General features: G+C 38.0%; 1 protein-coding gene across 4 annotated transcripts in view; it reads left to right on the forward strand.

Annotated features, from left to right (window-relative positions):
• MEIS1 (Meis homeobox 1) overlaps positions 1–24,971 on the forward strand; it is a 184,568-nt gene that overhangs the window by 80,720 nt on the left and 78,877 nt on the right. For all 4 annotated transcript variants that reach the window (XM_081943584.1, XM_081943585.1, XM_081943582.1 and 1 more), the window contains exon 8: positions 13,165–13,310. In XM_081943584.1, coding sequence (XP_081799710.1) covers positions 13,165–13,310 — 146 coding nt within the window. The remainder of the gene's footprint in view (positions 1–13,164; positions 13,311–24,971) is intronic.

Here is a 24,971-nt window from a genome sequence, read left to right on the forward strand (position 1 = left end):
TTTAATATTAGTAGATTTGAAGTACCTTGATTCAAATAGTTTGAATAAATAAACAGATAATAGAGTTTTATTAGTATATAGATATTCTAATTAAATCTTAGTTATAGAATAGTTATAGTTTATTTCTGTCTTACTAAACACTTTTCACACACAAACATTTCTTAGAAGAGCTATATGTCTATGAAGATTCTCAGTCATCCAGGTCATGGTTGTCCCAGAGGTGTTTTTTTAAGGGACAACTGGACTCTCTAGTTTTTCTTTGAAGATGTTTTGCTTCTCATCCAAGAGGCTTCTTCAGCTCTGACTGGATGGTGGGGAATGGAAGGATGTATACTCCTTAGAAGAGCTATGTTACCTGGTTTGTAATGGTTAAGGGTCTTGCCATTAATTCCAGCTTTGTGTATTTATTAGTCTATCAAACCTAATTGAGATATTGGGATATATATGTGATTTTTTTTCTCTTTTCTTTAAGAGATCATACTTATTGTTTAAAAAAAGGAGCAACCCTAATATTTTTCCAGATTTTTGTGAAAGCATCACATAGAAATGTGTAATGCATTCAAATTATGTGGGCAGTGAATTGGTTTATACCTGTTTTCCCCAAAATAAGACCCTGTCTTAACTTTTTTCCCACCAAAAACAGCATCAGGTCTTATTTTCCGGGGGGGGGGGAGTTGTCGTCCACTGACTCATCTAATTCGTGTGCACTGCCCCCCCCCCGGCACCCTTTTCGCTGTCAGAGGCCTTCAGGAGCTTCTTCTGCAAGGCTTTCCTGAAGGCCTTATCCCAGGGGTGTCCAAACTTGAGAACTTTAAGACATGTGGACTTCAACTCCCAGGCTGGCTGAATTCTGGGGAAAACTGAGGAATTCTGAGAATTGAAGTCCACAAGTCTTAAAGTTCTCAAGTTTGGACATCCCTGCCTTATCCGGAGCTCTGTTATCAGCAGAGGCCTTCAGGAAAGCCTTGCTGTCTGCGGAAGAAATGGACTGCCAAGGCAGGTGTCAGAGTGTGCTAGGTCTGGCAGCAACTGTCTGAATGTAAGTAGTAGGGCAGCTCCACACACACCCCATCCCCACCTTAGCTTAATTTTTACCCGTGCACCGTGGAATGGGTGGTGTCTTAAGTAGGGCTTATTTTAGGGGTAGGGCTTATAATTGGGTGTAAAAATCAAACTAGGACTTACCTTTGGGGTAAGTGATATTTTCAGGGAAACACGGTATGCACTTGAATTGAGGACTGCATTCTTTTCAAAGCATGTTTAATTTTAAACAAAAGCATTACTTACTTTTTTTTCCAGTGGAGATTTTGAGTTTAGTATTACTCAGTTGTGTTTTTTGATGAACTGTAATGGTCTTGCATAATGAAAAGCCTGTCTTGTTCCTACATGATATTGTTGAAAAAGTGGGTCTGTTCCAAGAGTCAAGCTTTATGTTTAAACCAATTTTGTGTTTTAACTTTTGTATTGCTCTTTTAAATTAGTCCATTCAGCATGTGTTGTGCATAGGTTGCCCTAGAAGTAGGTAGCAATGATTCCCTCCCCCAATACCAGATTAAAACATTGTGTCAGACTTTTATCATGCACTGTAAATGTGCATTTAAGTATCTTTTGGTAAAAGAAATAGCTTGTTAGCATCATATTACATTAATTATTACAAATATTTTATTACTTTTCAAATCTGGATGAAATGGATGGGTCTGGATGGATGGCAACCGACTAAAACTCAACCCCTCCAAGACGGAGTGGCTGTGGCTTCCGGCCCCCCGGTTCAACCAGTTGCTTCCATCTCTGGCCATTGGGGGCGAGCAACTGGCCCCCGTGGAACGGGTGCGCAATTTGGGCGTCTTCCTGGATGCCCGGCTGTCCATGGATGACCATGTAACAGCCGTGGCAAGGGGGGCGTTCCATCAGGTTCACCTGATGCGCCAATTGCGCCCCTTATTGGACCGGGATGCCCTACGCACAGTCACCCATGCGCTGGTGACGTCTCGCCTGGACTACTGCAATGCTCTCTACATGGGGCTTCCCTTGAGATGTACTCGGAGACTGCAGTTGGTCCAGAATGCGGCCGCGCGGGTGATTATGGGGAGGACTAGATACTCCCCTGTAACACCTCTCCTGTGCGAGCTGCACTGGCTTCGTGTAGTCTATCGAGTGCGTTTCAAGGTTTTGATTACGATCTTTAAAGCGCTTCATGGCACAGGACCTAGTTACATGCGGGATCGCATCCTGCCCCATACATCCCTACGACCAATCCGCTCACACAGAGAGGGACTTCTTCGGGTGCCGTCCACTAAACAGTGTCAAGGGGCGACACCCAGGAGCAGAGCCTTCTCTGTGATGGGCCCAGCCCTGTGGAATGACCTCCCCCGTGACATCAGGATTACTTCCGATCTCCGCTCCTTCCATGTACAGCTGAAGACCCACCTCTTTCAATTATCTGGCCTGGCTCAACCGTAATTTTTTCTTATTCCTCCTGACAGTCCTTTTGAATTTTAAATTGTGTTTTTATTAATGGGGTATTTTAATGGTTGATTTTTAACATTCTTAATGTGATGTAATTCGTTACCTCCTCCGTGCATGTTGATGTGTGACATTGAGCTGGCGATGCCCTCCTGGTCCCTTGAAGTCAAACACAACCCTGATCTGGCCATCAATGAAATTGAGTTTGAAACCCTTGTGATAGACTATAGGAGTCTATCAAAATGCATTCCGCAGTGCAAAATAAATTATCTCCTAAGCATACATTTTTCAGTTTCTATTAATCCTTTTCTTCCACAACACTTTATTACATTAATACAAATACTTGATTATCTATAACTCATGTGTGGTGTCAATATAGACCAGATCCTTCCCAACACATCTTTTGTAGGTTTTTATTTGAACAGTTTTGTGTTGATTTAAAGCCTTTTCAGACATTAAGTCAAAATTAGTCATTTAATCCATGCAAAGGCTACAGCAGCACCCCAAACCTTTTAGGCACCAGAGACCGGTTCCATGGAGAGAGGTTTTTCTGTGGATTGGAGGGGGCGTGGTTTTGGGTGCTGCCTGTGTCCCACAAATGGTGCTTTGCTTGTTTGCGCCGCCCAATTTCTGGCATGCCATGGACTGGTGCTGGTCCATGGACTGGGGATTGGGAATCCCTGGCTTTCAGGACCAACCACATATGATGGGGATAGTCCTTTCATCTAAACCTTTAAGAGGACAAGTGTGTTGTTCAGTTACACTTGCATTTGTTGATCTTACTGTTTGACATTGAAAAGCTAGAGATGAGTTTAAAAATTATCTCTGAGCTCAACAATTGAAGGTCCCCTAAATAATGGCTGGCCATTTCTTTTAGTTGATATGTAGAAGATAAACACTTTGCATCTTTGTGCTCCATCACATCAATTAAAAAAGTTTCCATGTAGTGTCCATGACAGAAGTATAAAAGTAGTTGCCATTGCCTTCTTCTGAGATTTATTCCCAACAATCACTATAGTCATAGAATTTCTCGGTGTGTGTTTGTGTGTGTCCTTTTCTAAGTATTAGATGGGTCTGACTCTATTTTCTGAGCTCAGTAAGGTTCCTTATATACTGCTCATGCACTGCTGAAACTCTTTTTCCTTTAAAGGTACAAAATAGACTATTGCCACTTTAAATCTCAGTCATATATTTACACATATTGTAGCATATTCTTAATGCTAATGTGTTTCACAGTAACTGCAACTTGTCCATATGAATCAATATTCATAGATCAAGCACCATGTGGAAATCTTTACATGCTCAAGCATGAAGCTCTTCATTGAAGTTGGTTCAAATATCCAACTGCTAGTTATCTTTCTAAAACAGCTTAGTGTTCACTTTCTGATGCTTTAATTCTATCTACATTTAATGGGCAATAAAACTTCCATTGAACTCATATGGATTTGTTTCTGTGAATATTTTAATCCAGACATGAAATATGTATCTACAGTTTGGGAAATGAAAGCCCAGAAATTTTGTTCAATGATAAATCTGAATAATTAGGTTTTTTAAAATGAATTTACTTTGATCATATGATCCTGAGTTTATGGTGAATGAAACAAAAGCCTAAATATTTAAAATTGAGAAAGGTTGCCAAGATAAAATTTTGTTTAATGTGCAAAAAGAAAGAGATGTTTGAAGGTGGGTTTAGGGGCAGATAATTTAAAGATTCACACGTTAACTCATGTGTTTGATTGACAAGTGTAGAAAATCCATATTCCAAATTAGTTCCAAATATGAAAGTTCTGAAATAAAATTACATTTTAAGAAGCGACAATATACTATATTAAATTACTTATTGAAGAAAAAGGATATTGAGGAAAGATAATATATTTTTAAAATCTTCATTTAATGTGCAATAAAATAAAATACAAAAATGCATTATCTTAAAGGATCATACATTGAGGTAGGATGTATAGTTTTTACTATTTAACTGCAACTGAGTACAACATGACATCTGAAACCCGACAGTCTGTGGTCAGACAAGATATTTTTATTGTATTAGCTTCTTGAGAACAAAAATGTGCTTCTGAAATGTCTTCTTTTAAATGACTAAAATGACTTCTATTGTGAAAAATAGAGAGAAGCTGAGTTAGAGGGAGAAAGGGGGAAGAAGCTTAACTAGAAGGTGCTTAATTTGTCAGACCTCAATGATAATGGTATATTACAAGCAAAGGCACATTTTAAAGCTCTCTGTTATTCCAGTGATGTTTGGTACATTTCTTCACATGCACTTCCTGAAAAAAAAATTAAAGTAGTGGAGATAGATTCTTATCTAAATGGATTGTTACAAGCTGGAGCTTGGAATGCAGGCTTATGCACTATCTGTTCCATAGCACAGTAAATTCCAGTGCTTTGCCCAAAAATTTTTCTAAGTAGCTTTAATTTATCACACATAATCCACTTGAAGGAGACATTTTAAATGTTCTAAATGGGCAGTTGGTGAGCAAGGCTTATTGGAGTTTAGCATTTTTTAAAAAAACGAATGAGAGAAATGTTAGTACGTGTTTTTTTTAAATCGCAGATTGGCATGATGTGGTGACAGTTGGATGATGTTTGTGGTTTGGAACAATCACTGGGAAAGAAAGGTTTTAAGGAGCTATCTGTATGGTGTGCATTTTTCTTTACTGACCTTCACCTTTTGCTGTCTTATTCTTTTTAAGAAATACACATTAGAGAATAAAGCGACTCTTGGAATATTATTTTTCTGTTCAAATATTGGTAGCAGTAGTATGCCTAAAGGATAATGCTATTCCAAAAATTTATCCTGTATTGAATCCAACCATTATCTTTACACTGAATGGAGAAGTTTTTTCAGTTTTATTTGAAGGAAAACAAGTACAATAAATGAATTCTCATTAGTAAGGGGTGGAGTGCTTTAATTCTTTAATTACACAGTGGCCAATGTAAATATCCTACTTTCCTGTCTATAGTAACTTCTCCAGAAGTTAGCACTCTATGACTTTTTACATTTCACTTAATTTCAGAAAAGATATATATACTCATGTGCTGGTGACGTCTCGCTTGGACTACTGTAACGCTCTCTACATGGGGCTTCCCTTGAAATGCACCCGGAGGCTACAGTTGGTCCAGAACGCAGCCGCGTGGGTAATTATGGGGAGTACTAGGTACTCCCATGTGACACCGTTCCTGCGCGAGCTGCACTGGCTTCCTGTGGTCTATCGGGTGCGTTTCAAGGTTTTGATAACAATCTTTAAAGCGCTCCATGGCTCAGGACCTAGTTACTTGCGGGATCGTATTCTGCCCCATACATCCCTGCGACCAATCCGCTCGCACAGAGAGGGCCTCCTCCAGGTGCCGTCCACCAGACAGTGTCGAGGGGCGGCGCCTAGGAGTAGAGCCTTCTCTGTGGCGGGCCCAGCCCTGTGGAATGACCTCCCTCCGGATATTAGGAATACCTCTGACCTCCGCTCCTTTCGTATAAAGCTCAAGACCCACCTATTCCAAGTAGCTGGCCTGGCTCAACTTTGATCTAACTATATTGCTCCTGACGGGTTTTTATTTGGGTATTTTAATTGCATTTAATTACTTAGGGGTTTCTAAACACTGTATTTTATTGTTTTTATTCATTAGCCGACCTCCTCCTTGTACATGTCTTGATATATGTTTTTGTAATATGTATGTCTTGTCTATATATTTATTTCATATGTTTTACTGTACGCCGCCCCGAGTCCTTCGGGAGAGGGTGCGGCTAAGAAATAAATATTTATTTATTTATTATATATATATATATATATATATATATATATATATGTATATGTATATGTATATGTATATGTATATGTATATGTATATGTATATGTATATGTATATGTATATGTATATGTATATGTATATGTATATGTATATGTATATGTATATGTATATGTATATGTATATGTATATATGTATTTGTGTTACAACCCCTGGTATGCCTAAATATGGGAGGAAGGTCACTACTCCCTCTTTCTGTCCTTCGGCTTATCACAGAAGACCATGCAGGCAGAAAACCATATTTTTTTATTTTTAATGTTGCCTTTTTATATTTGTGTTGTATTTGTACTGATAAATAAATAAAGGGAGACTAGTATAGATCTATTTCGAGCTAATTAGCTCTCATCAGCTAGCCATACCCTTACTGGGATTCGAACCTGGAATCCCAGTAAGGGTATGGCTAGCTGATGAGAGCTAATTAGCTCGAAATAGATCTATACTAGTCTCCCTTTATTTATTTATCAGTACAAATACAATATATATATATATATATATATATATATATATATATATATATATATATATATGTGTGTGTGTGTGTGTGTGTGTGTGTGTGTGTGTGTGTGTGTGTGTGTGTGTGTGTGTGTGTGTGTGTGTGTGTGTATGTATATGTATATGTATATGTATATGTATATGTATATATATATGTATTTGTGTTACAACCCCTGATATGCCCAAATATGGGATTGTAACACAAATACATTCCTATTTCCCTGGCTCAGCTGATAAGGAGGAGAGCCTGTGGCTTAGTGGCTAATACAACTGCCTAATATGTAATACAGCCCTGGTTCGAATCCCAGTAAGGGTATGGCTAGCTGATGAGAGCTAAATAGCTTGAAATAGATCTATACTAGTCTCCCTTTATTTATTTATCAGCACAAATACAACACACACACACACACACACACATTCATATTCTCTCTCTCTCTCTCTCTCTCTCTCTGTGTGTGTGTGTGTGTGTGTGTGTATAAAGTTGTGTATACAGACATCTACAAACAATCTGCATAATGTGATATAATACAAATGCAACACACAGACACACATTACACCACAGGACAATACTGCATTATTATTTTTACTTCATTTTCTCTTTGACTACCATTGCAGGATTCTTTATACATAGGGTCTTTTACTTAATTGTTAATCTGATGTCTGTTCTTCATATCTTTATGGTAATATCAGAAATGAATACAGACCAGTGGAGGTACCTAGAAGTTCTAATATAGGGGTGAAATACTCGCCTGAACAGGTAGTAAAAATGTTACCTGTTTGCCCGAACCAGAAGTTTTTTAAAAATGCTGTGATTTAGCTTTCCTGCTTTCTAGCTAATCTAAATCGTGTGGCACAGCAGATTCCCCCCCCCCCCATTGCTTACCTTTGTAGGCAGATTCCCCCCCATTGCTTACCTTTGCAGGCACACTCTGCGCATGCGCGGAAGGTTCTGCACTTCATATGATATAAAGAAATTATATCCTACCATTTGATTTTTACCCCATTCATTATATCACAGTTATAAAAAATTGAGAATTTGGAATTTTGTTATTATTGTTGAAATGTGTGAAATGGAGGTAAACTCTTAAACTGGGAATTTGGGCCAGCAGGGATCTCTTTAAATTGTCAGTGTTTTCCTTAATCTAAATTTTGAGCCTAATCACTTATGATGTCTGTTCTAAAGAATAATAATGCTACAGAGGATGTTAACATTTGTGCAAAATGTAGATTTTCTTAAAAACCAAATATTCAAAACACGTAGTAGTTAACATTTCAATTGTACTCATGGGGATTATGAAAAACCAAGATTCTTTGTGTCCACAGTTTCAGGGCATATAGAAAACTCAAAGGATTTGTTGATGCTTCTGCTATTTTGTCAACTTATTATTGTAGCTATTAATTATTTGTGAAATCTTAGGTTCGAAGGGATCTCAGAGGTCTTTGTTACTTTCAGACACTTTTTTCTTGCTTATCAAGGTGATTTGGAGCACTATTTCTCTCTTCTAGAGTTTTAGCAATCCCAAAAATAAATGTTTAAGTCTATCAATATATATGTTAATTCTGAATCCCTCTCTCATTATCTATGAAGCCCTGACGTAACTCCCTCTGTGTAAAGATGATCCATTAAAGACCATGTGTTGAGTATGTTTCTTCAGAACTGAATTTATCTCTTCATAATAGGACTCCCTCATGCCAAACTGCTGCATTTTATCAGGAAGGAGTCAGCTATACCAGATGCTTAACTCAGGTTTACATATACTATAGCCACAGCATTCCCTTGTTTACTAATCACTTGTCAAAAAAATGTAGTAAGATTTGTCTAACACTAATAATTTTAAAAAAAACTTATGCTAGCTTCTATTAATAACTTCGCAATTATTATACTCAGTGGTTCTGAGATCACATTCACTTGTCCCTTTAGTACCCTCAAATGTAACCTGTCTGATCCTAGTGACTTGAATTCATGCAAAACAAGTAGGCATTTTCTTTTCACTTCTTTGACTATTTGAATCTGCATTTTTCTTCTGCTCCCATATGGTATAGCAGTTCCTGACATTTTTTTTTCTTTTGTAAAAAGCAGATGCAAAATAGGAATTTGGTATTTGAGCTTTCTTCCTGTTCTCCCTGCCCAACATGCCATCTTCTCCAACCAATGGATGGTTTCCTTGACTTTTGTTCCTCACATACCCAAAGAACCTTTTTTGGTGTATGTAAGGAATAATAGAAAAGTCAAAGAACTTTTTTTGTTATTTTTGGCATTCATTGCGAGCCTTAGCTCATTCAATGTAATGTTGCTGAAGAATGGAATTCTAGGATTTTTCCCTATACATTCTCTGTGTGTAACTTTTTTGGGAGGGAGGGGAAGTAAAAAGGGACAATCAAGAGAACCAAAGGGGAACTTTTAGGAAGTGAAAGGGTAGAGATTTGACCTGAATGAGAGGAACCCCTGCTGACATGGTCAGTCTGAGTCACTGAATGGCTTGAATACAATAAATGCTTCTTTATCCTGTCTTGAAAGAAACAAGATAGCACAGCCTAAATGCTGGGGTATGCTTAAATAGGCAACTCTGAGTTGTTTGAGGTAAGTGCGTTTGAAATCTGAGCCTCGGGACAATCTGTGAGTTGTCACAGGTCATCTGCCCTGCTCTGTGGGTTAGGCCCCAAATTTGTGACGAATTGTATGAGGGTAGATTGTTGTACAAATATCTTTGTTCGTTGTCCCCTTTCACAAAACCGCAACCTGCAAAGTAGTTTAAAAATAATACTTAAATATTATTTGAAAGATCAAAAGGCCACACTGAAAGGGTTTAAAAGTTTAACATATGTTGCATTATTTCGAGATCGGAAAAACTGCACTGTAGAGCCATAGCTGTCATTTTAGTTGTTGTAAGATTCGTGATGTATGTGTTTTATATTGTTTTGTTTTGCTTAAATAGTGTCTTCTACTTGCTATGCTAAGTTCTTATGCTTCTAGCAATTTCACAGGCAAGGAGTCTGCTTCAGTGATCTCAAATCCTTTTAGACTAATTTGTGAAAAAGGAGAAAAAGAACTAGTTTTTTTTTTTGTCATCCACTCATTGTTCAAAAGCAGGGGTCCAGGTATTTTGCAAGCAAAATGTATTCACAAGCAAGGCTTATCAAGGTACTTTTTAATGGATAAATGACTCTGATAATGTCATTAGTGTTGAAAGAAGAAAGGAAATAGATTTCCCTTCCCCTTCCCAAAATGTGCCCCTCCAAGAGCATATTGTGCAGGCCAACTCATCAATGGCCATGAGAAAGATGCCAGTGACACCCAGACTCTTGCATTAGAAACTTGCATATATGTGCAACACAAATTCAAGCAATGCCCTTTTATAGCCAAGGGGCATTTTTAAAAGCCTCTGGCCCCTCAGTCACTGGACTACTAGTTAATTGCCACATGGACATTGTGGCACATGGACAGATAATATGACATTTTCAGTTTCTCTTACTAGCAAACGCCACAGCGTTGCTTGCACTAGTTGCTAAGAAGCTGTCAGAAACCATTAGGAGTTGGCTGAAGTTGCCCTATGGCATTTCCTCATGGCATCAGCAAAACGAGTATAAATCACCCAGTGGAATCTACTGCTATACTAATGAGGCTGTAAGCTTGTTTATGGACTAGCATCATTTTTATGATTATTTCCACCTTTTCAGCTTGCCTTCATTGGCAGTGGGAGAAGTCAACTTCAAGCATGAAGTCACTGCTGACATTTCACAAACGTGGTTCATAGTTGCTACCATGTGGTTAGTTAGTTAGTCACTCTTTGAGTCTTTTTTTTTAAAGTAGGGTAGAGAAAGCAGAAGAGGAAAAGTATTCTCAAGAGACCTTACAGAGGTGACAGTATTGAATTGCAGAGTGAATGGACATGCTGTTTAGACTTTTAGCTGAGATTTTTCCTTTACAAAGAATCAAGTTTCTGAATCCTCCCCCCCTCCTCCAAAAACAATTGCATTAAAAACTATAGAAGTAATTTCTTCTAAAGGACCTTGTTTCATTAATTTGCTTTTTTCTCCCTCTTATCCTTCTTTTATCTTCTGTTGGACTGGGCTGGAGTTTATTGTTTTAAGCTTCTCTGAGCGTGCACAAGTATTTTACATGGGATTGAAAGCATTTGCTTCCAATGAAAACCTTGTCTTAGATTACAGCCCAGCAGTGTAATTTCCCTCCCAGATGGGAGTAAAGTAGCTGTATTTGCCTAAAAACAGTAGGAAGAACAAACTGTGCATTAAGCCAAGGCTGTTTTTGGCTTGAGCTAATGATGTAACAGAAATCTTTTATTTGGGATAGGTCACTGCCTGGGACTGACAGGAGGTGATCTGGGTCTTGCTTGAAAGGTTTTTCCATTGTATCTCCATAAGCCTCCCCTTTCAAAAAGGGGTGGCGATGGTGGTTTCTGTTCCTAATGTTTCTGCTTTCATACAGCAGAAATAAACAGGAAAGGTTCTGGGGGAGTGTTCTTCATGGAATGCAGAAAGCCTCTCCTCTCCTAATGGAGTCTATAATTCAGGTGCCCCGAAGGCATGCTTTCAGGAATTCTTTGGCCTGAGGTAATGCTAAGCTAAGGCTGCTTTGAGGCCTTGATTATCTATTGATGCACAAAGCTGGAAAAAAAAATCTCCATTGAATTATAGTAGATATTTCCATAAATTATCAATGAATTCTCTTCTATCCAGGCACAAGACATGGCTTGCTAAAATAATTTGAAGCCAGCGTGGGGGTGGGTGAATGGGTGGTAAGGGAGCTGAAAGTATATTTAAAAAAAGAATAAGCAATAGGATGTCATCACATTAAAGCCCTTTTACTTTTAACCATTGACCACCTGATATGTTTCTCCTTTCCTTGCCTCTCTTTAATTGCCCATCAGACTATAGAGAATGTGGATTAGTACAGGGAAATTTTAAATGCCGTTGTTTGCTTATGTTTATTTTATGAATCATTACTTTATATGGGGAATTGCTTCTCCGAATAAAACCTTTCAAAGACTTTTATCAGCCTAAGACATCTAAAATATTACTATGAGGGTTCCTTTTTAGAAATATGAATGCCTCAGTTGAACTTTCATGAAGCAAAGAGCTTTCTATGAAGGTAGTCACACTCATTTTTTAAAAGAACGGATTCTTACAAGATTGCATGCTCAATCATTATTTTGAAGAATTAAAATGCCTGTTTAAAACAAAGGCTTCTAAATGTTTCTTTTTTTTGCTACTATTTGCCTAAATCAGATCAAAACATGAATGCTTATAAAGATTGTGACAGTGGGAGCTCCAATTTGACCTTGTCTATATGAAAAAGATGAAATTGAAATATAAGTAATTATTCTAAGCTATTCTGAAAAATGTTTTCAGAATGCTGGCCTTCCTGCTGTGTTTCTTGCAGTATGAAAAATAAGCTAAAATTACAGCATAAATAACTGGTTTCTATAAATTTGAGTTTGAATTTTGCTAATAAAATTCAGAAAGGCAGGTTCTTGATGGATATACAGTGATCGTAGATGGTGTAAGAGTTGAATGAATCATTCTATTTCTGGGCTACCCATGTGCCCATTCATAATTTAGTTTGACTCTATTTTTGTTTTTATATGATAATTTGAAAAAAAAGGCATAACAAAAGTTTTATTTAAAATACATGTGGCTATTTTTTAACTCCTCAAATAAATATTTATACATGGTTTTATCTTAAGTACACCTTCCTAAGGATCTCCCACCCCCCTAAAAGATAAGAGCATTTTAATGCAATTTGAACCTGTTTTATGAGAAGCGGAGAATGCATAACATCATATGAACAAATGGAAAAATCCAAACAATAATTATATTCTAAACTTAATGTGAGAGGATGATATTATGTAACCTCTCATCAGAATGTAAAAACATTCAATTTGTAATGGTGATTCACCTTATTTAAATCTCCCAGACGTGGTCCCAAATAATATCTTCCATATTTACAAATAGCTTTAGTTGTAAGTGCTTGGCATTGTTTAAAAAGTCTATAAAAATTCAATCTGGTTTGGATATATGGTGTGTAGCGCAGTGAGAGAGCACATTATTGGCATTCAGAAAACCTCAGCTTTAATAGATAGCATCTTAAAATGGGACTTGAAGAAGCATCTTTAGAGCTGCAACCAGAAAATAGATGATATTGTTCTGCAGTTGTGATTTAGAATTCACAACAGCAAATAAATAAATAAATAAATAAATCATGATAGGTGTAACATTATTTCATGAAATACAGTGTGAATTTTCATTAGGTTTATGATGGTTCATGTCTGTGTTTAGTGCATATGTTGGGTATGTATGTACCTACCCAAATTAGATTTAGTCATAGAATGTCAAAATAGCTAAAGTGAAACATTTGATTCACTATATTTACAGGTGACGGCTTGGACAACAGTGTAGCGTCTCCCAGCACAGGTGATGATGATGATCCAGATAAGGACAAAAAGCGACATAAAAAGCGGGGCATCTTTCCCAAAGTAGCCACAAATATCATGAGGGCATGGCTGTTCCAGCATCTAACAGTAAGTGAAGTCTGCATCATGTTTAAAATGGCACCTGGGTAGAAGACGTTATAATGGAAAATGCATATAACACATAATCAAAGACTAGTCTTTCGGATATTATTAACTTATGCAAGTATTCTGCTTTCTTTCTTATTTTGCATCCAGTGTATTCTTTTGTTATTTTTTTCCCTTCAGACTCTTGTTTAAGACAAAAACAACAATCTGGCTAATGTTGATTTATGCTGTTCAGTGTCTAGTAAATCTAAACAAAGAGGCTTGATATTTGTTTTATTTCTGGACATCTAAATAATGTAAAATGAAGATTTCTTTTCTGTTGCACCTTCCCCCCCCCCCCCATTTAGTCAGTGCGAGAAGGGGCATCCACTGGCTAGCTTGCAAGATTTGGGTATTTATCTGCCAGTCCTCACTCTTTGCAAGTTAGCAGAATCAGGTATGGGCCTTGTATCTGGGCCCTCTAGATTTTGAAAATGATTTAGATAAAGAACATCAGACCATACATGCGCAGCATCTCTCTTCCATTTGTTTAATCAGCTTGACATGATTCTGAATAAAAAAAGAAGCCTATGTTTTAAAAGTCATATTCCTTTTAATAAGAAGGTTCCTTAACGCAGGACAGGTTTTTCCTCCATTTTCAAAGTGTGCTATATTCTATTTAAAACTCTGTGTATCCCAGAGGGTCTCCATCAAAGCTTGGGTGGCTTTCTAAACCAAGATTTCTGAATATTGCTTTCCTATACATTTGAATGGGAATGGGGCAGGTCTTTGCCTGTACGTTGGGAGAAGAGGCAAGGTCAAACATCCATCATTTAGCTCCTCTCCACTCCTTGAATAAAGATGTCCTTCTGAAGTTGCAGAAACCATGTGGCATGGGATATGTGTGTATGGGGAGCAATTTTATCTTGTCAGATGTATAAGCATCAGATGTGAGACCCTTTGGTTAAGGAAATTCTCTCTTGTCACTGAAGCATTTGGTCATAATTCAGTCAGCCTGGCGACATTCTCATGGTCCAGGTATTTGTGTATTTAGCAGATTTTTTTTCTTCCCTGTACTTCAGCTGGTTCCCTCCTGTTCACCCCAGCTGCCTCCTCTAATTCATCATCAAGAAAAGCTTTCTATGTAGTAACAGGGAATGGAAAGCGGTAGTGCTGTTTGAAACCCTGAGTGCCAATCAGAGCTGTTGGATGGAGGATTATGCTGTTGTATTTATAATCCATGGTTTGCATGTAAATATATGTGAATGTGAATTTTAGTTGCTGAAACCATAAACAATGTTAGCCGATTCAAAAATGTTTAAAGGTATTTTGAATGAGGTATTTGAATCTGATGCATTATATCACACAGTCACTATAAGCGGCTGACTAGCATTCTCCCCTGTTATTCCATTCCTTAATTTGAATCTGGCAAATGAGTTAATATGTTTATTGTTATTGTGAGTGTGTGATCGTTCTGCACCATTTCACATATAATTTTTATTCGACTAATTAAATAGAAAGAATGTATAAAACAATCTGATTTTTCAGATTCTTGGGGGCCCATTATAGTTTCTAGAAATTTACAAAATCTTGATTTAAGACTTTATTATTCTTTTATGTTTTAAAAAGAGATTTTTAGTACTCATGATTGCATTTGAGAAACACCCTCAATATTGTAATGTAAACCTAATGATAAAAGAGAGGGTTGAAGCTGAATATCAATTTTTTAAAAATCCAGAAATAGATGGTTTAGGCCCAGTACAATATTAGTGGCTAATAGTGGAACTTGTAACCTTCTTGTAACCTTCACACCCACTGGGCACAGTTTATATAGGAAAGGAATCAAGCATCTCAAAGGCCATAACATATATAGCTGAGTGCATAAAGACATGGATTTGTCAGCACTAATTGAGAGCTAAAGGGATATTTCCTCTCTTGGGTATTATAAAGTATACTTCACACAGGCTCTGCTAGGACATCACTTGCCCTGTGTGAGACCACCGTGCACACTACTGCTGGCAATATAGTTACACGGAATACAAAGTGGATCTAAACATGCTGAATTGCTGTGCCTAGAGAGAAGGGTCACAGTATATGGAGGCTGAAACATCCATTTCACAAATGAGTAAGGCTAAATAATCATATCTAGAACTGATCCAAATAAATTCAGGACTTTATATGTAGTACCTCCTGGTTATAGACTCTTCTTCCTGTCTATTTTCTTATGAACTTAAGCCAGTGGTTTTTCCCCTTTACTTTCTTTTTTTAGTATTCACAGAGAAAATGTAAAAAAGATTACAAAATTATTGTTCTTAATACACAAGCTTATAGTTGAACAGATTTGAATGGTATGAGAATGTGTAGAAGCAGTTTTGCATTATCTCTTTGCATTTTTTAAAAATGTCAAATATGCCAAATGATTAACTTTTGAAAGATTTGCATTTGCCAAATAAATGAAGACCCAGGTTGGAGATGGATTTTTAATCAAACAGGGAAGCAATGGTTTTGAAGTCTGCAGATCTGTTCAGACCACTTTGGATATTTGGGCTTTATGTGAACTGGTCTTTGGTTTTCCTTACACTGGTCTTGGATATTGAGTTCAAGAAGTGAAATCCAAGTTTTTGTGTTAAAGGCTGAATACTTAATGTCTTAAGATAAATATGATTAATGTAATTGCTGCAGTTGACATATTTATGCATATAGTCGATGTTACAGTCATATGTTTCATTATATGATGAACTTTTATAGACTATATTATCTATCCATCCATCCATCCATCCATCCATCCATCCATCCATCCATCCATCTATCTATCTATCTATATTTCATAAGGTGAAGAATCTGCACTGGTGCCAAATGAAAATATATATTTTTTAAAACCAACATTTTCTTTTTAAACAAATAACTGTGTCCTATGAGAAGCTAGTCCTCATTAGCTAAAACTTTATAACAGGGTATATTGGATAAGGGAGTACTGGATATCTGCCTTGAATTCCTGGAAATATCACACAAATGAATAATTTCCATTTTTGATTGTTAAAAATAATAATCCTCAGTTTTGTTCAGATTTAATTTATTAGACCCCAAATTATTTGCATGAATATATTGTAAGTATGAAATATAAAGCTTAGAGTACATACAGTAATTTGCAAATTAAAACGGTATGGAAGAGCTGGGAATAATTAACACTGAAATACTTTGCATCCTGATTGAGCACTAAAATTTCTTAATTTTACCATTATCTCAAAGGACTGCTCATAAAATTACAATACTAATGCCCATTATAATACTAATACCCCAGTATTAGTAACATAGTGATTACCATGGCAGTCATATTCATGATTGGTGAATGGAATTATTAAAATAAAATTATTAAAATAAAATAAAAATACCAAATTTTTGTAAGCTTTTATAAAATTAGTTCATAATGCTTGAGACCATCTTTTAGACTGTGATTCACACCGGCAAGCAAACAAAAAGTAAAAGTACAAAGGAAATGTTGTCTATTTTATTTCATATAACATGCAACTCATTTCTATCAATGCAGTTTCAGATACTTTATATAACATCAAACACACACATTGTGGGATGATGATGTTTGTACAGTATCTTGTTCCTTCTACATCTGTCTTTTTCTTAATCTCATATGCACACAGCATACCCGGCTATAGCTCAGGAGTATAAAAATATATGCTGCATGTAGACAGTCCCACGTTCTACCTCAAAAGAAAACGGAATAAGAGATTGCTGCCTTAGGGCATATACTGTTGTTCTTCAGAGCTGGTAATACTTGGCTAGATCGACTAATTATCTAGCCTGGGTGTTTTAACATAATGTTTTCTACTTTATATTAATACATAAAAAAATCTAGAACTAATCATTAAATACAAATGCATTTATTTTGGCTACTTCCATTTCATTTTGTTGGTTTTTTTTATTACGTTTGTTCTGCCCACTGAAATAAGTTATACTGCCTTTTCTTTAAAAAGTAGATTACATCTTTAGTGTAATTCTATTCTGTCTAGAATCTGAGAATTCAGTGTTTTTAATCAATAATCCTTCTTTTGATACTGTTAATGAATTTGCTAAAAGATTGATGGTAATGAAGCCCATTGCATTAAGGCATGCCATTCAGGGAGGTACTGTTATACAGCAATTCCAGTAATCTCAAGGGAGAAAAAACGGGGGTATTAAATATTTCTTTAAAAATATTTCAGCACATAACACTAGAATAAAAAAGGAACAAAGCAATGAAAAATGTCTTCAGAAGACACAAACAACAAAATAAATGTACAGTGTAATTTATAATATACATAAATATATTTATTTAAAAATGTAAACATTTATTATTTCTGATCAAAATGATATGTAGTTGGAGCAGGGGTGGGTTTCTGCCGGTTCTGACCGGTTCGGTAGAAGAGCTTCCACAAATCTACTGTACTGGTCAGAAGAGGTTCCACTGGTAGACCCGGAAGTTGCTCGCTCACTCGGCCCGCCTGTTCCATCACAGCTTGCTCGCTCCCTCCCCTGCCCATCCGCACTAAACTAGCCCAGCCCGTCGCTCACTGATTGGCTTGGTTTAGCCTCCCTGGATGTCGCAGCAGCAGCCCCAAATGCACTAATCTCTGCGTTTTTCACATCGGGACATGCTGCAAGAGGGAATGAGGGAAGACCTTTTCTGAATTGCTGGTGGTGGAGGTGCAGGCCCATCACCCTGTGCTCAGCAAAGCAAGTGCGAGGAAGTCCTTTGCGCCAGCCGGAAAAAGTCTTCACTCACTCCCTCTTGCAGCATACCCCGATGCAAAAAATGCCGAGATTGGTGCACTTGGGGCTGCTGCTGCGATGTCCTGGGAATCTAAACCAAGCCGCGTGCCTCTCCCAGCCACTTTCCCGGCTTCCTGGAGCACAGAACCTTCACACTCTTCTCTGCGCTCTTCTCAAGCCTCATTAGCCCCAAAAGCTACTTCTTGACATCTATTACAGTCCCTAGGAGAGCGCGAAGAAGAGCGCAAAGGTTAGGGTTACTGGGCAACGTGTGTGTGGGGGAGAGGCTGGAGCAGTTCCACTCTGAATGGAGGGGGAGGAAAAAAGTTGGGATTCTCCCTGCTGCAGCCTTTAAATGGCAGAGAGAAGCCGAACTTTTCCCCCTCCATTCACAGAGGAGTTCCAGCTCCCTTCCTGCCCCCCCGGCTGGCTCCCTCCCTCCTGGGGTCTGAAAGGGACAGGCAGGCTGCCACAGCTCCACTGAGAAGACATTTCTGAGAAGAGAAAGGGCTCCAGTCCGGCTGTAGTTCACCCAAGCTGGGGTTTCTTTTTTAAAAAAGCTTCTACAGAGGAACTTGAAAATGTGTGAGGTTGCTTTGGGAGGGGGGGCAGATGGCCAGCTTTCCCCCCTCCCTTCCCTGGGCGCTTGCAGCCTCAGAGCCAGCAGGGAGCCTAAGTAAAGAAGGAGGCAGAGAGCTGGGCGGAGGAAAGGGGAAACTACTGCTATTGCTGGAGCTGCGTTGCCTTGCTGGGTTCGGGGACTTCTGCCCCTTGTGCCGTGCTTTGCAGCCACCAGAGCCCTGCATGGACTTTTTGCTCCGGCGGCTGCAAAGTGCAGCATGGGGGGGGGGCAGAAGTCCCCGAACCCAGCAGGGCAACGCAGCTCCAGCAGTAGCAGTAGTTTCCCCCTTCCTCCGCCCGGCTCTCCGCCTCCTTCTTTGCTTATGCTCTCCGCTGGGTTCGGGGCTTCTGACCCCTCGTGTTACACTTTGCATCCACAGGAGCCCCGCATGGACCTCTTCAGGGTGCTGGGCAACCTGGTTTTGGGGATTCCCCCCCCCCAAAAAAAAGACCAACCGCCCATCTCTCTAGATCTTGCAGCTTTTGGGGGGGTTCTTTTAAAAAACACCTCTCCGGATGAACTTGAATGATGCTGCCCATCTGTCCCCCTCCCAAAGCAACCTCACAGGTTTTCAAGATCGTCTGGAGAGGCGTTTTTTAAAAGAAACCCCCGAAAAAGCCGCAAGAACTGGAGCAACGGGTGGTCGGTCTTTTTTGGGGGGGGATTCCCAGAACCAGTTTGCCCAACACCCCATAAGAGGTCTATGTAAAGCACGGCACGAGAGGCAGCAGCATGCCGCCCTGATCAACTGGCTTATAGTTGGCGGCAGGCAGCCCTCGCTAGGGTTTCCCCCTTCCTCCACCCAGCTCTCCACCTCCTTTGTTTACGCTCCCTTCCCGCTTGGCACAAAAAAAGGGGCTCAACTTTACAATGGGGGCACCTTGGCCCTGGGCCACTGCGGGGTTTTCTCCGCTAGCTGCGTCTCGCTTTGGCTAAAGGAGGAGTAAAGGAGGTTGTAAGGCAGAAGAGAAACTTCTTCCCCCTGCCCTCCGGATTGCCAGCATGAGCATGGCTCTTCAGGAGCTCAGCAACAATGTAAGTAGCAATGAAGAAGCTTCTGGAGGAGCTGAAAAAGCTTCTTGGAGGAGAAATGAAAGGTCTTCAAAGAGAAAGCAGAAAGTCCAGCTGCCTCTTGGAAAAAAAAGCATCTTTGGGACATCCTAGATGACCAAGAATCCCCATAGACATCCCTCATCCTAGCTTTCTGATGCCTCCTAGCCTTGCTTGCCTTCCATCCCTTGTGGTGGTCACTCTCCCAAAGCCCATGATAGTTGAGCATCAGATATAAGTCTTCTTGTAGTATCAAGGATGGCTGAGGGTTCAGAGGTGGCACACAGCCATGGTTTCCTGATTGTCAAGGCTATTTGGGAAATCTAAGCTGGAGGGACCTGGTCTGTCCCGAACGTTTGAAGCTGGTGGGCTCTGGATAAAAGTCAAAACTTGAGCTTGATGCTGACCTAGAGGGTTTTGTTGAAATCCTGGTTCAAGTTTTGGAGAAAGACTTATTTCACCCTAAACTTGTGACTGCTTTCATCAAACCTTAGAGTGATTTAGAAAGAAAGAAAGAAAGAAAGAGAAAGAGGGAAAGAAAGAAAGAAAAAAACAGAGAAAGAGAGAAAGAAAGAGAGAGAAAGAAGGAAGGAAGGAGGGTTAGGGCATTTATTATTATAGCTATTCTGCTAGCAATAACAAAGATTGTTTTATCTTTGTGAAGAAAGGGTCACATTTCTTTAAATGGGACCAACCCCTTGTACATATTCCTGACTATTTAAATCCGCATGGGGAAAAAATGTCCAGTAGTTTTGTGCAAGAATTTTTGCTTCAGTATTGCTTAGAGAGGATGGTCTATCAAGATTGTTTTCAGATCTTACTACTATGAAATTTATTCAATTAATATTGTAAACAAGTTTTATGCTAAATTAGAATTTTGAAAAAAAAATGTTATCTGCAAACAGATTTATTGTCTATAATCTTTATTGGTATTGTATTCTGTTTTTCTTTTAATACCTAATGGAGCAACAAATGTTATGTTGTACCAGTAAAGGAGAATATTTGCAGCTTAGGGTTGAAATGAGGGGTTTCTTAGTGCTCTTTGAGCTTGGTTGTTTTTTTGCATATGTGTCATTACCCAAACTAGGTAACATCATCATTGCTATTGTAACACTCTCTACTAGCATTGATGATGTTACCAAGTTTGGATAATAAAACATCTGCAAAGAAAACAAGCTCAGAAAGTACCAAGGACCACTTATGGTTATGTTGGCCAGGATAAATTCTCATATGCTGACGATAGTTTAATCTATTTTTTTCTCTTTTTTGAGTGGAATACTGTTTCTTGCAGTAAGAAATTGCAAAATTCAAGCTATCCCTTAGACAGAAGTGCTTGAATTTTCAGGAGGTAAAGTAAGGCAATCTTCTCTTTGGCTCCTCTTTTTCAGCACCTTGGAGAAAAATGAGAGAAGATGGTGGATTATAAAGTAGGAAGGGGGACTAGTAAATTCCTGTAAATTCAAGCACTCTTCAACAGTCAGAATTGAAAACAATAGCAGGTTGGGATTTTGGTGAGTTTTTCTTAAGTATCATAATGCCAGGACTGCGATTTGTAATGCTGTGTCATCCTATATGTAAAAGATAGGATGTTTTTCAGACCTAACAGCAACACAGCAACACAATGCCATCATTTTCAAAACATCTCTCTCTCTTTCAGTGCATGTGCATGTATGTGTGCGCATAAGTAGATAATTATATAAGAAGGGTCATTGTAAATTGAAAACGTCTCTGATTTGTCAAATATTATATCTGAAAGGACTGTAGATGACTATTTCATATTGTAGATTACTAGTATTAAAGGCTATTTATCCTTCACTTTGGTTCTTTATTTTTTATGTTCTTGGTTTGGTCAATCCCATTTTTACCATTATAAGTACTATTTTGTTTTAATTTATTTACATATGGTATGTCAGCTGTCAGCATCCCATCTTTCTAGATAATTGAGGAAAACTACACCAAGCTGAACAAATAGGATATGTTCTGTTCTCTGAAAATACTTTCTGTATTGTTTCCATTTGCTATAAACATTTATATTCTACCCCATGATAGCAAAATTTTCCCGAGTAGCTTAGAAGACAAAAGCAATAGAACTAAAACAATACAAAACGGCAACAAAATTTAGATTCTGACTTGCTTGCGGTATTGTTTGTTTGTTACTGCCATTATATTTCATCTCAAGGTGATTATTTAAAGCCAGATCTTTAAAACGAATGATAAAGCTTATAATGATTTTAGCATTTTTTGTTTAACCCATAATAGACTGTAGCCATTGTAGAAAAATGAATTGCCAGCCTGGTTTAAAACCTCATCTGTCTTGCCCTCTAGATGCCCTCTGAATAGGGAGTTCCAAAGAGATTATACTGTTGCTGAGATAGCTTTGTCCCCCCCCACCCCACCCCCCTCCGTTCAGTTTTTTCTGAGGATCTTTGTGTACATGGAGCCTGATAAAGGCAAAAATGTCCCCTTAAACTGTTAACCAGTTATTTAGGCTTAAGAAAAATACATTGAATTGTAGTCTGAAATGAATTGATGATTTCTGCTGATTTATTAAAACCAGAAGAATATTTCTCCTTGTGTTATGTAATAAAGAAGATAGGCATATTGTGCATTAATTGAATAATTCAGAGTGTATTTTCAAAGAATACTTAATAGTACAGCTGGAATTTGCCAAAGCACATGGTATATACTGTGGTGATTTGAAACAAGGTGATATAATGTCTCATGCATATTAACATTTACTGGCTAATTTATAGAGCAGTTTAGTTACAGAAAGGAAAACCACGTCTTTAAGATAACTCTGTTAAAGAGAAGGAACAGAAAAAAGAGAGAAAAGAATAGACATGGTCAAAATATAGTGCCATGCCTGTTAGATTCCCTTCAAAAAAAGAACAGACCCAAAGGAAAAAAAGTTATTTGAACTAATGTCAAGTGTAATTTCTTGTAAAATAAGGTTTCTCATTAATAAATTAATTGTTTGTCATCTGCATATACAGTGTATATACCTGTATATACAGTATATACAGTTTCTCTCACAAGAAAACAAAAACATGTATCTATTCCTAGCCTTCCTTTTAACAGAAGTGAGACAAGAAAATGAAGACACAGGAAGAGGAAAAAGTGGGAAGGGAAGTGAGGGAAATAAAGATTGATATGGCGGCTGCAAATAGAAAGGGGAACTGAAGTGGAAGAAAGGAAATCAAAGAGAGAGAAGAAACACTTTAAGTATTACAATAAGGATTAAAATTCAGCAAATAAGCAGCCCTCCAAGTAATGGTTAATTCAGGGGAATTCACATTTTTTAACAATGTCTGCAGCCAATTGCATTCCTGCCCATTCACTAGTTTCCAAAAGCGTTTTTTCCCTCACTGTATGTGAGTGAGCTCCTTTCCACAATTCACAGGCAATTAGTGGGGGAGGGACTACATACGTATGAATAATATTTGGTAAATCTGAGAGGTAGGTAGTTAAGTAGGTAGATCGGTAGCTTCTAAAAAAAACTATGTTGAGTCTTGAGCTACATATTGGAATAGGTTTTTAATGACTTCATAAGAAATCATACTGAACCCAAAAGTACCAACAAAAACTCAAAAAGAAATGTAACTGTCTGCACTAGAATACTTTGCAATTAAATCTGTTTCAGATTATAATCGTAATTTGCAACAAGCCAAAATACAAAACTACTTTGTTGTCTTGGTCTCAGTGGGACCACATAGACTGGATTTTATGAACTGTAATTGGAAACATATGATTGGCTCCAAAAGTTTCTTTACCCACAAAAGGAGTCCTGCGAATCTGACCCAATATTTCATAAATCACAATCCAGATGCCATATACACTAGCCTTGCATTGAGGCCACTAAGGTTAATTGTGCATGCAAACTGGCCTTGCCTGTCTTCACCAACAAAAAATTCATAAATAGCAATAACACTTAAACTTATCTACCATCCCATAGTGCCATACAGCACTCTCTGAGCAATTAACAGTGTCAGCCTATTGCCTATTTTATTAACTTCAGAAGGATGGAAGGTGAGTCAACCTTGTGTTGGTCAAGATTAAACTCCTGGCTGTGGGCAGAGTTAACATACAATACTGCATTCTAACCACCATGCCAGCAGGGCTCCTTTCTTAAGTTAATTCTGATTTTGAAAAAGTTTTAAGCAAATTAATTTGGTGTAATGCTGAAGATCATATAATACTGTTTTCCTGCACTTGCCTGTGAATTGTCTTTTAATATTGCTAATAATTTTCTAAGGATTCATTTTTTTTTCTAAAGCCATTGTGCGCCCTCTAGATGTTAGTGATACCCATCCTATAAAATTTATTTCTGCCACATAATTACCTTTGTATATTTTTAAACAGAGCAAGAACCTCTTGAGTTTTCCATGCTTCAAAGAGGATAACTTTTTCACAGGACAATTATAAGGCCTACAGGTGCATCTGTACTGTCATCTTCCACCTTATCGTGAAAATACCTGGAAATTACTATGGCTAATAAACCGCTAAGCCATAGTCTGGGTCTCCAGTGTGGTGTGGGCAGGGCCAAGGTGCTTGATAATACCTCCCTTAGAGCCCTCAGGCTCCACACTTCATCTGATTTTAATTTATTTTGTTTTATTAAGCTTCTTTTAATTTAAAAAAATGAAATGGGAAGCTAGGTGTTATTTAGCAAGCTATCATATTTATTTCTAAGAATGCCTTAGGGTCCTAAATAGGCACTGGGGTGTTCTTTGAAATTAAAATAGTGAATGGCTGCTGTTTGGGAAAAAGAAGGTAAACTGAGATATGGAGAGAATCTGGGGGGCAAGGGACTAGAAGCAGTGGCAGCAAACTTCCTTACCAATTTATTTCATGTATAGTAAAGGTTGCTTTGTGGCTGGCCACACCTTCCAGGACAGCCATTTTGTGTGAGTTCTCATGCTATGTTCTTACAAATCAAATATGCTTACCAGCCTCAAAAGTTTAGAAATTTTTGAGCTGAGGAAACAAAAATTGTATTTTTGAAATAAAAAAAATTAATTTATTTAAAGAAAATGTGGACAACTCCTACAGGAAGTTATAATGAACAAGATTATTTACGAAAGAAACAATTTTCTAAGTAATACAATACTGGTTTGGGGTACGAGAAGAAGTAATAAAAATAAGCAATGATTAATTATAATAGGTAGTTTTCTAATATCTGTTCCCTTTTGAATTCTAAGGAGTTGAAATCTGACTATTATTTATCCAGTTAGAGCTAAGGTAATATAACT

The sequence above is a fragment of the Natrix helvetica genome, assembly GCF_964273705.1.
Source record: "Natrix helvetica genome assembly, chromosome: 2".
Lineage (NCBI taxonomy): Eukaryota > Metazoa > Chordata > Lepidosauria > Squamata > Natricidae > Natrix > Natrix helvetica.